Source organism: Centroberyx affinis, unplaced genomic scaffold (genome assembly GCF_046629955.1).
Source record: "Centroberyx affinis isolate AG114_WGS23_722 - 3 ecotype Tasmania unplaced genomic scaffold, CSIRO-AGI_Caff_v1 ptg005691l_1, whole genome shotgun sequence".
In the NCBI taxonomy this organism is placed as follows: Eukaryota; Metazoa; Chordata; class Actinopteri; order Beryciformes; family Berycidae; genus Centroberyx; species Centroberyx affinis.
The window spans coordinates 116-12,916 of NW_027282869.1; the positions used below are offsets into that span (position 1 = coordinate 116).

A 12,801-nucleotide genomic window follows, 5' to 3' on the forward strand; every position below is an offset into this window, starting at 1 on the left:
TCAATTAGTTGTCAACTATTAAATTAAATTAATCGATTAATCAGTTTGAGTAATTTTCTAAGAAAAATAAGTCAAAATTCTCTGATTCCAGCTTCTTAAATGTGAATATTTTCTGGTTTCTTTCCTCCTCTATGACAGTAAACTGAATATCTTTGGGTTGTGGACAAAACAAGACATTTGAGGACGTCATCTTGGGCTTTGGGAAACACTGATCCACATTTTTCACCATTTTCTGACATTTTATAGACCAAACAACTAATCGATTAATCGAGAAATTAATCGACAATGAAAATAATCGTTAGTTGCAGCCCTAGAGGAAAGAGGACAGAAAAAGGAGCGATGAGGTGAGAGGAGGAACGGGAGAATGAAAGTAAGGTCAGAAGGTAAACTATGGTGCTGCTGATGGATGGAGGGAGGTGGAGGAGGAGGAGGAGGAGGAAGAGGTTGACTTAACGTGTTAAGGAGGAAGGAAATGTCCGAACTGCCCCTCGGCATTATGGGAGGTGGAAGGAAGGAAGGGAGGGGAAAAAGGAGGGAGGTCATACAGTGTGTCAGGGCAAAGTGCCAGAGGACAGTAATGCCATTCATCAATACCATGGGGGGGGGGGGGGGGGGGGGGGGTCTGCTTTTACAAACAGATTACCTATTTTTCATTCATTTGCCATTTTAACACATGTGAGAATCAAAAGACAGACGCCAAACATGGGGGATGGGGGGATGACAAACAGAGAGAGAGAGAGAGAGAGGGATGACATACAGAGAGAGAGAGAGAGAGAGAGAGAGGGATGACATACAGAGAGAAAGAGAGAGAGGGATGACATACAGAGAGAGAGAGAGAGAGAGAGAGAGAGAGGGATGACATACACAGAGGGAGAGAGAGGGATGACATACACAGAGGGGGGTGACATACAGAGAGATAGAGAGAGAGAGAGAGGGATGACATAGAGATAGAGAGAGAGAGACAGAGGGATGACATATAGAGAGATAGAGATAGAGAGAGATGACATACAGAGAGAGAGAGAGAGAGAGAGAGAGAGAGGGATGACATACAGAGAGAGAGAGAGAGAGAGAGAGAGAGAGAGAGGGATGACATACAGAGAGAGAGAGAGAGAGAGAGGGATGACATGCGACAAAGGTCTGGATTACTGGTACTGATTTCCTGACTACTAAATATCAGGTGAGTACATGCTGGGTAACTTCATGTGTGTGTGTGTGTGTGTGTGTGTGTGTGTGTGTGTGTGTGTGTGTGTGTGTGTGTGTGTGTGTGTGTGTGTGTGCAGGAGCTGCCAGATTCCTGTTTGTCTGGCTGGCTAGGAAAACACTTTAGTAGAGATAAGAACCACTCTCTGCTTTGTGTGTGTGTGCGTGTGTGTGTGTGTGTGTGTGTGTGTGTGTGTGTGTGCGTGTGCGTGCGTGTGTGTGTGTGTATGATAGAGAGACGCAGAAATAGAGACATAGAAGCAGAGAAAACAAGCTTGACAGACAGACAAAGACAGAGATAAATACCTTGTTTGATAAAAATGACAATATTGACCATAACATTGTGTTTGGTTGTGTAATGAAAGTCAGTCCAGGTGGTTTTTCCGCTCAGTCTGTTTCCAGGAGACTTTCCTCAACAACAGAACAGAAACGCGGCGTGGAGCCGAACACTGAAGTCACGACTTATCAGATCTGCTGATCCGTCAAGGACAAGAAGGAAGGGAAGGAAGTTTCAGAATGGAAAACAGCCATCAATCTGCCGCTGCTGCTGCTGCTGTGAATGGAAACCATGAAGGAATGGAAGTTTCCCTCCAGGAAGCGGTTCTCCTCAGGAACAACACAGAGACGGACCAACTGCCGACTTCAAAAACCCTGAGGCAGAGAGGGACCTGCAGGACCTGCAGCCCAAACATCTCAAACCAGAATATATCAGCCAAAGCCACGCAGAGCATCACTCCCTCCACTGCTCAGACATTTGATGAGGAAAACCCAGAATTCACAGCGTGTTGAACCCATAATGCACTGTGCTTCCTGTAGTTGGTCGGATCATGTTGCAGGAGCTCCAGGTTTCCGGTTTTTCCAGGTTTGGAAACGTAATGAGAAACCTTCCATGAGGAGCTACAGGCCTTCATGGAGGTTAATGAACGTGACACGTCTTCCTTTCACAGCAGTTTTGAGATTTAATTTAGTCTCAGCATCAGCGTTTTGATGAAAATAGCCTTTAAATTTAGTGAGATATTAGTGATGGCATGATGATTCAATTCGGTATTTACTGACTAAAATGGCCGCTGATTTCACTAAAGTAAAATAATTACATTGTTGTCTGTGAAAACACTTCAGCAGGTCAACATTAGCGCAAATTACATTTTCCTGTTTTTCTGTTTTTGAACTTAGTGAAACAAGTTGCAGCAGTTTTTGTTTGGAAAGAAACCCTGAAGCTTCTCTCCTCCTGGCACCTGACCGGACTCCCAGGGTCCCGCTGTGGTCCTGATGTGAGATTCCAAGATTTTTCCACAACTTTCCATAACTAAATTCACCTAAAAAACGTATTCCTTCCACATCTAATGCAATAAATGTACAGAACGAGTTGGAAAGTACATTCTGCTATATTCCTGGAAAGTGACCCGTTTGTAAAATTCCCTGATATTCCCAGACTTCCCCAGGGAATAAATCAAATTCCCTGACTTTGCCTTTCTGGAATACTCCTCTCAGATTTGATGCTCCAGAACAGAGGTCTTCACGGGTCTACCCGGACCCTAGGATCCGAGACCCGACCCGGGACCCGTACGGGTTCGGGTCCACGTTTTATTATGGTCAATCGGGTCCGGGTCGGATCCCATTCTATTACCGCGGGTCCCGGGTCTGTTTATCATTATGTGTAATACCCGAGTGGATCTGAGAAGACCCGTGATCAGCGCCGATCACGTGACAAGACGAGAAACGCATGGAAGCCCCGTGTAACTTGCATGATGATTAGGCTGACCTAGGATCAGATTAGGATGGGATTAGGAGGATCAGATTTTTAGTAGCAATTTTAATTACCAGGTTTGTCGGGTCCATAAAGTAGACCCAAGGCCTCTCTCCTCTCGCACATGCACCGGGGTCGGGTCTGTAATATCTCGGGCAAAAACGGGTCGGTATATATATATTTTTAAAAATTATCGGGTCCGATCGGATCTCGGAACGAATTTCCCGGGTCCGTTAGGGTTCGGGTCTGTCATTCTGGACCCGTGAAGACCTCTAGTCCAGAACCTCCTCCTCCTCTCACCTTGGCCAGCCTGGCTCTCTTGATGAGGTCGTTCAGTTTGCGGAGCGCCGCGTTCCTCGGCAAACTCTGGATGTCTCTGAACAGATCCTGAGACTCCGCCTCAAACAGACGCCTGGAGGAGGAAGAGGAGGGAGAGGAGGAGGAGGAGGAAGAGGGGGGAGGAAGAGGAGGGAGAGGAGGAGGAGGGAGAGGAGGAGGGGGAGGAGGAGGGAGAGGAGGAAGAGCAGGAGGGAGGAAGAAGATATGCATGAATATGAATGAATAAACAAACAGGTGAATGAATGAATGGGGATTGGACAGGTGAATGGATGAATAAATGAATGAATGAATGAATGAATGAATGAATGAATGGGTATATGAACAAATGAATTAATAAATAGGTAAATGACTGAAGAAATAAACAAATTAATGCACAAATAGATGAACGAATGAATTAATGAATGAATGGGTAAATGGTGAATACATTAATGAATGGGTAAATGAATGAATGAGTAAATGGACGAATGAATTCATTAATAATGGCTGGAAAATGACTGGAAAAACTGAATGAATGGATGAGCGGATGAATGGGTGAATGGATGAATGAATGAACGAATGAACGAATGAATGAATGAATGATAAATGGGTAAATGACTGAAAGAACGAACAAACAAATGAACAAATGAACAAACAAACAAACACACAAATGGGTGTATGACTGACAGAATGAATGAATGAATGAATGAATGAATGACAGAATAAATGAATGAGTGAACTGACCTGTTCTCGCTGTTCTGCAGCGGTTTGGCCCAGAAGGAGCCCAGATAAACTCTCACCACCTCCGGAGTGTTGATCACCTTCCCCAGAGACCACATGAGGGCGCCGTACACCCGCATCAGCTGCTGGGTGTCCACCTGGGGGGAGGAGGAAGAGGAGGAAGAGGAGGAAGAGGGGGAAGAGGAATTTAGGCTGATGCTGCTCAAAAAGTTTAGACGAACTTCATTGATCTTGAGGGGAAATTCAATTGTCAAAGAACAGGATCCACAAAAATTCAACAAACTGTCAACAAACTTCAACAAATTTTTGGTGTTTTTGGTGTTTTCATTTCATGTTCCTGTGGGTTGAGAAAATTCTCCGACCTCCTGGGCTGAGGAAACATTTCAAAACCCAACGGATAAAGTCAAAAATGCATCGTCACCGAGCTAAAATCAAGGTTTTGGAAAGTCGACATTTTGGAGATAGAAGGTTTTTCTCCCGACAGCGACGGATTGATGATTAACGGTGCTACATCATTTTACCATCAATAAATCATTGCCACAATGATAGTGGTGATGATATATTATTTAATAGTAGATTACAGGGATTAAAGTTCTCCGTTGTTACGACGGATTTCCGTCAATTGGATTCCAGAGAGGCCATGTATGAGATCAGTGTAGATCCGAAGGGGAAAAAAAGCGAGGGGAGGGGGGTGTTACAGGACTTCGGAATCGCGCTACCAGGTGATAGGTAGCTGATTTGTATAGACATATAATCTACTTGGATGTCGGTAATTATAGGTATATAGCCTATATTTCTCGTTAGGCCATAATATTCTCGAATGCCTAATCCCTCTTTTGACTAGAATGCTGATAACGTAGGTTTGGCTCCCCATGTCCATTTCAAATAGATGGCTGTAGGCTATAATGTTCTTTTAATAATGTTATTTTATTTACATTAGCCTACTTAGCCTACTACTTTTGTAAGCAATGCAGTCATGACTGCATATTATAAATACAAACAATGTTATTATATTTTTCCTAAAAAAATCGCTCTTGCTCTAATATTACCATGCTACCTCTGATGTTGGTTGTTTCTCATCATCTCCTGTTTTAAGTAAAGGGTGTAAACATACAGCAAAAAACAGGGTTTAGGATGCAGCTAAAAATAATGGTTGAGTCGCTGAACGTTGGGATACAGTCACGTTGGATTTTCACTCATAGTGCGATTCGATAGAGTTCTACAAAGGACGGGTTGAGAGAATTCATTAATTAACTGCAGTGACGGAGCTGCTGCTGAAGAACTGATGACAGAAGTCCAGAGGAACCCGGTGCTATTTACAAAGACCATTGCCTCTAAAAATGTTGAAAAGAAACGTGACATAGCGGTCAGAATCGGAACAGCTCTTGGGATTTGCGGTAAGGCAGTTTACTGACCTGGAAGCTAGTTAACTCGCTAACTTTTGCTAGCTAAACAAAATAGCATCATGTCTTGGCCAGCCTGACCGCAAATGCGCTATTATCCTATGTTTTTATAATATGACCGGGAGGGAACAACATGTGTCCCTTCAATAGCCTGTTGAAACCCGTTTAGCCACAGTAGTACAGGTGTTTCTCTCAACATGGGCTACAAGGGACTTTACTCTTTGATCCACAGTAGATGTGGTGTACAGAGTCTCCTACTGGTAAAAAAAAAAATGAATAGCTTCACTTGGTGGCCATCAGTACAATTAGCTCTCATATAAACAAAGCACAATAATCTAACTAGAAAAGGTTACATTTTCTGAAGAAAATTTGTGTGCTTGCTTCAGCAGGAGAAGGCTGAAGACAGTTGCATTTCATTACAAAGAGTTGTGTCTGTACATTTTCAGTATTTCGATCTGGTGTTTGAAGTAAAAAAGCTCCGTATAAGAGCATTATTGATTCTGCTAGCTCCTCTCTCTTTTGCGGCAATGCATGAACCCAAATCCATCGGCTCTGTCGTTATTTACTTTAGAGAGCGAGTAAAATAAAAGCACGTTGATAAAGCTCCATTGTTTTCTCTGAATATTTGGCACCAATATCGTTGTAGTGTGAACGCTTGAGCAAGAGCATATCATTATATTTTATCGTTATCTTTATAGTTGTCACTCTTTGTGTGAATGGGAATTTGTAGCAGACAAATGCGTTCCAGGTCGTGGCTTGTGCTTCGTTGAGACGTCCGCAGTATCACGTAGTGTGTGTGTGCGCATTGAAATTACGTAAAAGCAAACTGGCAACAGAAAAGCTGTTCAAAAGCATCTTCTTCCCTTAAAATGCTATTGGTCTCGAGTATTTAAATAAAGTGTAGGTTAAAGCCTTTTTACAGCTTGATGGCTGCATTAGAGAACAGCAGCAATGGTTATGCTGGGGTGGTGCTGAAATCTCATAATTTTACTTGTTTAGCAGGCGTCGAGGGCTAAGGGCCCTAATGTGGGGGCCTCCTCTGTAACTTGTTTTACAAATTGTAGATGGGGAATATGACTTGGCCTGAAAAAACAATTTCAGTCAGAAGATTTTTTTTTGCTTTAATCCCTGAGATTACTGGAAATAGATGAATAGATTCATTTTGAGACATGTGTAAAATTACCGTAAACAAACAAGACCAGAATACGCTGATTGAAGTGAATATCATGTATAATTTGGGGAATATATAAACATTGAGTTTTGCTCAATGAGATCATTTTGTCAGATTAAGTGTTGTATTTTTCAAGCGGTGGAGAAACTCTTCATATCATCATCATCATCCTCCTCCTCCTGCCCACCTGGTCCGCCTTGTTGAGGACGACTCGGATCTTGTCGTCTTGTCCCTTAAAGGCTCTGATGGCCTCGGAGAACTCGTCGGAAATGTCCAGCTTGTGAGCGTCGAACAGCAGGATGATCCGGTCGACTCGCTCTCCGAACCAACGCAGAACCTCCGAGAAGTCGTAACCTGCAGCCAGAGACCAGAGGATCCGGATTATTGTTACACATTGAACTTAAAGTCGAGATGAAATGAAAAATGCATTTTTAACCCTTTTAGATCACATCCCCGGTCATATTGTGCACCTATTTAACAATATATGCAAAAAAAAAAAAAAAAAAATATCAATTTCTTTGTATTCTTATATCAAAATCCAATCATGTTTTCTTCCTGTAAAACAAAATATGCCGTGTGCTTACGTAAGCATGAACCAACCAATTTCAACCAATAATATCATGACATCCACCCATCAATCATTCTTCAGCCTGGTGTGTGTGGAGCCAACAGTCCTCTGTAGCTCCGTTTCTCTCTGTTGCTCCGTATCGCGCTGAACTCTAAGCCCCGCCCACTGTTTAACGGTCCAATCAAATGCGAAGGATTTCATTTAAATCCCTCTTGTAACTGTACACCGCTCAAATATTCCGCTTCACTGGGAAATACGTCACAGTACAGAAGCTAAAGATGCTCTAACCTCCGTTTCAGTGGGACTTTAAGAATCCTGGGCCATGTTCAAACCTTGGGGGCGATTCTGCATTTTCATTGGCTACGTACAAACGTGTCACACGGACGCACGATTGGCTCTGAGAATTTTTTTGAGGAGCGCGAACACAATCGCCTCCTCAGCCAATAACAACCTGTAACAAACACTTTGCCTTTACAGGACGTTCAACTCACTGCCTTTTCCTTTTAAACTTTTTATTTGCAGTCTGCTTCTAGTTTACATTTCCCCAGTCATTATGCAATGCACGCTGTATGTAAATTAGATGTTTTGGGTTTTCGTTTGACAGATTTTGTCTCACAATGAAGCAACGATGCATTTTGCATGTCGTTACTTGCTCCTTGGTTTTTATGGCCGACGATTATTATGTAGCCGATCAATAAAAGTGTCGATCTAAGTAATTCTGGTGAGTGCTGGAGTGCTAATAATTGATGAGGTGGTGTTTCATTAGCCAGAAATGGGAGTTAACAGGGTGAGATTAAGGCTCTTTCACATGTGCAAAATTAAAGATTTATTAGGATTTATAAAGGGAAACCTGCGGAAAGTGTACGCAGTTTTATGACAGACTCAAATCAGGTTTTATAAATCAGATTATTTTTGCTGTATCTCTTTCCCTCTCTTGTACGGACGTAACCTTTCAGTGTGAAATCTACACAGTTTTGTAAACGACACTCTGTCGTTTTGGAACGAAATTCTTCAGATATCGCTTTCAGCTCAGATGGGAATGAACGGGACGACGACAGAGGAGAACACTGTGGGGACGTGTGTGTGTGTGTTTGTGTGTGTGTGTGTGTGTGTGTGTGTGTGTGTGTGAAGCGCTCTGGCGGAGCACCCAGCCTGTGGCGGTCACTGGTCTGGGTGTGGTTCCTCTGACTGGGTGACGCTCAGCGCTGCACTGGGAAACTCACTGGAAACTAAACAGAGGCGACGCTCTTAAAGTTAAACAAGACAAAATGCTTCCTATAAAGCCTCAATTTTGGTTTGATTCTTACTTATATTGCTCGTACTATTTGCTGCTGCAGCCATCCAAATTCCCCACAGAGATCATTAAAGTTTCACCCATTTTTTTAAGATCTTCTTACAAGCTGTTTGGCTGCAGTGGAAAAAAAAAAACTTTATTGCCATTTTTCTCAGTTTCAGTGACTATCTGTGTAAGACGCTGAGGAAGTTAAGTATCACAGAAAAATACAGCTGGTACTAGGAGTAGAGTTCAACCAAAATAGGTTTTTGAAAGCTGATACCAATACTGATAATATTGTACTGAACCTGTGTGTATTTATATTCAATATCTTTAAATTTGACCATTTTCATGACAGAAAAGGCGTTATTCAGTGTTTCTCACAGAAGTTTACTCTTATCATGGTGGAAAAGCCTCTGAAACAGCAGTCATACCATGGGACACTTAAACTCCCATTAAAATCCAGGTACACAGTAGTAGCCTAGTAGTACAACAATAAAGCATATTCACCCAAAGTTACGTGGAATCGGACCAAAACGTCTCATTAGAATGAATTCAGGTTAAGAATTTATTCTTTTGATCATCAATTATACTATAAAAATGTTATCAATCAGCATCATATTGGAAGTGGATGATACAGTATACCATTTTCTATAAAAAGTCAATATCAGCCTCATGTATCGGTCTGTATCCTTTTTACATACTGCTGGGAAAACTGTCAGCTTTAAATGAGTCTCATGTTTATCTGGATCTTAAAGGGAAGGAGTGCCGTCTTTAAAAGTCACCTTTAAAATGCAGAGTGTACACTACACACAGCCAGCAGGAGGAATGACTGAACATACAACACTATAGATCAGAACCAGTCGACCTCAACACAAACAAACCCTATGGACAAAATACTGTTTGTGACTGTTTGTGTAACCACAGAATCCTGAAAATGTCAGGTTGACATTTTCATGTCAACCTGAAAATGAGAGCTAATTTTCATGTTCCATATGAACCTGTAGATATTAAACATACTAGAGTTCCATAATCCAAATCACCTCAAATGTGTTCAAATAAGGAAGGAAGTTGGCTTTGTGACTTTTGTGCAGGAACCAGAGTCTCTATAAAGTGTAAATGTGTAGCAAGCAGCTGTCAGCAGAGAGCAGCTGAGTCAGCTTGTTGTGGTGTGGCTGTAGATCCATTCAGTAACGTTCTCAATAAAAGTGAATAGTGTGATAAGGTGGATTTGTTTCCAAATGTAGGTTACTGTGACACAGTAAACTGTCTTGTCTTTAGCCCTAGTCTATACTCCAAAACATGAAGAGTTGTAGCTTGAGAAGAGTCAGCTCAGTTAACCTAAACAAACTGTTAGCTAGCTAACTAGCCAGCAAACACACTGATGTTAATGTGAACACGCTAACGCTAGCTGCTACTAGCTACGTTAGCTAGTGTGCTAATCAGATGTGTTAACAACAAGACAGTGATGGTTAGCTGACCAGATGCTATGGTTAGCTAGCTAACAAGCTGACATTATCCAAACACTAAATCAATCAGATGGATTAGTGATGAAATGATCAGTTCAGTCAGAAACAGACAGAAATTAACCGTCTGTTCAATTCTGTTGAGACGGAGAGAAACACAGTCAGCTGTTCACAGAGCTGAGGACCTCCAAGATGGCCGCCAGGGTTACATCGTCTAAAAGCTGTGTCATACGGTAGGTTATATAGAGTCCAGTGTTACAGTGGAACAGTATCAGAGTCTTGTACCAAACAGCAGACCGCCTCACTGTTTTCCATCAGATTTTCCCCTGACCACCACATGCAACATGGAGGATCTACTGTCCACACTCATAACATCGCCATGAGGCAGAGCCTGCAGCACCACAAACCTCTGGGTGTTTGTGGACATAACACACACACACACACACACACACACACACACACACACACACACACACACACACACACACACACACACACACACACACACCACCAGCACAGGGTAAATGAACATTTAGAGGAAAATAGGTAATCACAAAGAAAAGTAAGACTGTCAACTTTATCCCTTCTAGGGGTTGCTGTAGATTTCATTTGTTTTCAGCAGGTGTGTGTGTGTGTGTGTGTGTGTGTGTGTGTAGGGTGGAGTTACTGAGTGTATAATATCAGCAGTAAGGTCATATGACAGGACAGCTGTTGCCAGTTTTGTCTCCTACACTTTTAACAATAAAGGTTCTGAATAGTCCCAGAGGAGGATTCTTTAGGGCCATAGCAAAACCCTTTTAGAGACAAATGTGGTGCTGTAAGGAACGCTTTAAGAACGCATGAAACTCCAAATCAGCAGAATCAAGAGAACTTTTTAAGAACCACACTGGATTCTCTACTCTGATTTACCAGGTTTTTATTTTAACAAATCAGAGGGATCTTTGAGTGATTACAGCTCCTAATAGAACCACTAACCTAGATAAAGAACCATTGAAGAACCCTTCTTTTTCTGCCTGTAAACTCCACTCCGCCCTGCTGTGGAAAAGCAGCGACTGAGCAGGTTTTCCACCCTGGGATCCTCCCTTCATGAATAAATGATGGAAGTGTGTGTGTGTGTGTGTGTGTGTGTGTGTGTGTGTGTGTCAGTGCTGAGAGCAGGAAGCAGTCTGGGTGGAGTCTGCCGGCTTCAGGTTACCTGCAGGTTCAGGTGTTTGGCTCGGCGTCAGCAGTAAACACAGAAACCTCTCTGATCCACAGCCAGACAACACAGAAAGCCCTGGCAGTGTTCTTTATTCAGTAACAGTAATGTAAGGGATTACCAAAGATGGGGACTCAAGTCTGACTGGAGTCCAAGTCATGTGACTCGAGTCCCGTATGCCCATATGAACCTGTAGATATTAAACACAACCAATGGAGAGTCTGTTCGATTTTCATAATCCGAATCAGCTCAAACATCATCAAATAAATGTCAACTTTAACTGCTTGAGACTTGACTTGATGCATGAAGAGAAGACTTGAGACTGGACTTGACTTGGGTTCTGGTGACTTGGGACTTGACTCTGACTTGGGTTCTGGTGACTTGGGACTTGACTCTGACTTGGGTTCTGGTGACTTGGGACTTGACTCTGACTTGTACTCTGATGACTTGAAAAGGTTTCTAAAGTCTTGACTTGAGATCTTGTGTTTGTGTAAATGACTTAGATTGAAAGTGATGAGATTTGTTCCAGCAGACGACTGAATTTAAATTCTGTTTTCTGAATTTGTATGGAATGATTGAATTTATTGAAGTTGAAACTGATTATAGAAATCAAACTCATGATGCTCTTACCAAGTTTTTATCCTATTAAAACCATATTGCATTGAAAAGTCCTAGATATTTAGTTTTCTTTAAGATATTAAATTGATACCGGACTCTTTATTTTGTTCTGACTTGACTTGCTATTCTACATTTAGACTTGAGACTTGACATTAATGAGATGGACTTGACTTGGACTTGACTTGGTAATCTACATGTAGACTTGGGCCTTGACTCGAGACTTGTGCCTCAAGACTTGAGACTGACTTGGGACTTGAGACTGACTTGTACCAACCAGGAGTAATGTAATTAATTGTAACTGAATTTGAAATTGTAATCCGGGATTGCAATTTCAAATTCAGTAATTACATTACAGTTACTAATCCCAGTAACGCTCCGTTACTGCGTTAAACCTGAACCTCCTTCAACTTTTTCTGATTTCTCTTTTGAAGTTTTTTTATTTCCAAATCCCTGCTTGTGTTTTCATCATCTGTATCTTGAGGACAGGCAGCAAGTTTACGTCGGCTGTTAGATAAAACATTAAAACAAAAGATGTAGGGTGAGGAAGAGACGCAGACTTTCAGCAGATGTAAGTTTTGCCATTACTTTCAATTGATCTCAGTCGAGGAAAATAAACTTTCAACTAATGCGCAACACAGCTCAGGGTAATGGAACAAGGAATGGAACTAATTACTGCTGCTGTTCAGGAATTAACAAAGTAATGTGATTACTTGTGAAATGAGGAATAAGTAAAGAGTAATTGATTATTTTTTTCCCACGTAACTTTTTCCAGCAACACTGCTCCCTGGGAGAAATAGATATAGCAGAGCGCTGTGCTTCTGCTGCTGTGGTGTTTTATAAAAGGAATTCCTCCGGTCCCTGGTGTTTCTCTGCAGCCTTCCTGACCTTCCAGCGCCGGTTATTACAGGCCGACTGATTGCTTCACATATTCCATTTCCTCCTTTAAAGGGAAATGCCACAGGTCCAACAATAATGCTTCCTCTGCAGCCCTGCGATCGCTGTCAGCAATGTATTTATGTCTCTGCCAACTGTGAGCAGAGTTCAACACCAGCAGATTAATCTGGTCAGGAGCGGTTATGTGTTAAGAGTATTACAACTTTC

At 42.1% G+C, this 12,801-nt stretch overlaps 1 protein-coding gene across 1 annotated transcript in view; it reads right to left on the reverse strand.

The window, feature by feature from the left end:
- Positions 1-3,075: 3,075 nt before the first annotated feature.
- The window catches only part of LOC139667660 (EH domain-containing protein 4-like), a 34,663-nt gene continuing 24,937 nt past the window's right edge, over positions 3,076-12,801 (reverse strand). Inside the window, exons 4-6 of the mRNA XM_071547145.1 lie at positions 6,765-6,931; positions 4,007-4,140; positions 3,076-3,359 (exon numbers count right to left, since the gene is read on the reverse strand). Coding sequence (XP_071403246.1) covers positions 3,197-3,359; positions 4,007-4,140; positions 6,765-6,931 — 464 coding nt within the window. The 3' untranslated portion in view covers positions 3,076-3,196. The remainder of the gene's footprint in view (positions 3,360-4,006; positions 4,141-6,764; positions 6,932-12,801) is intronic.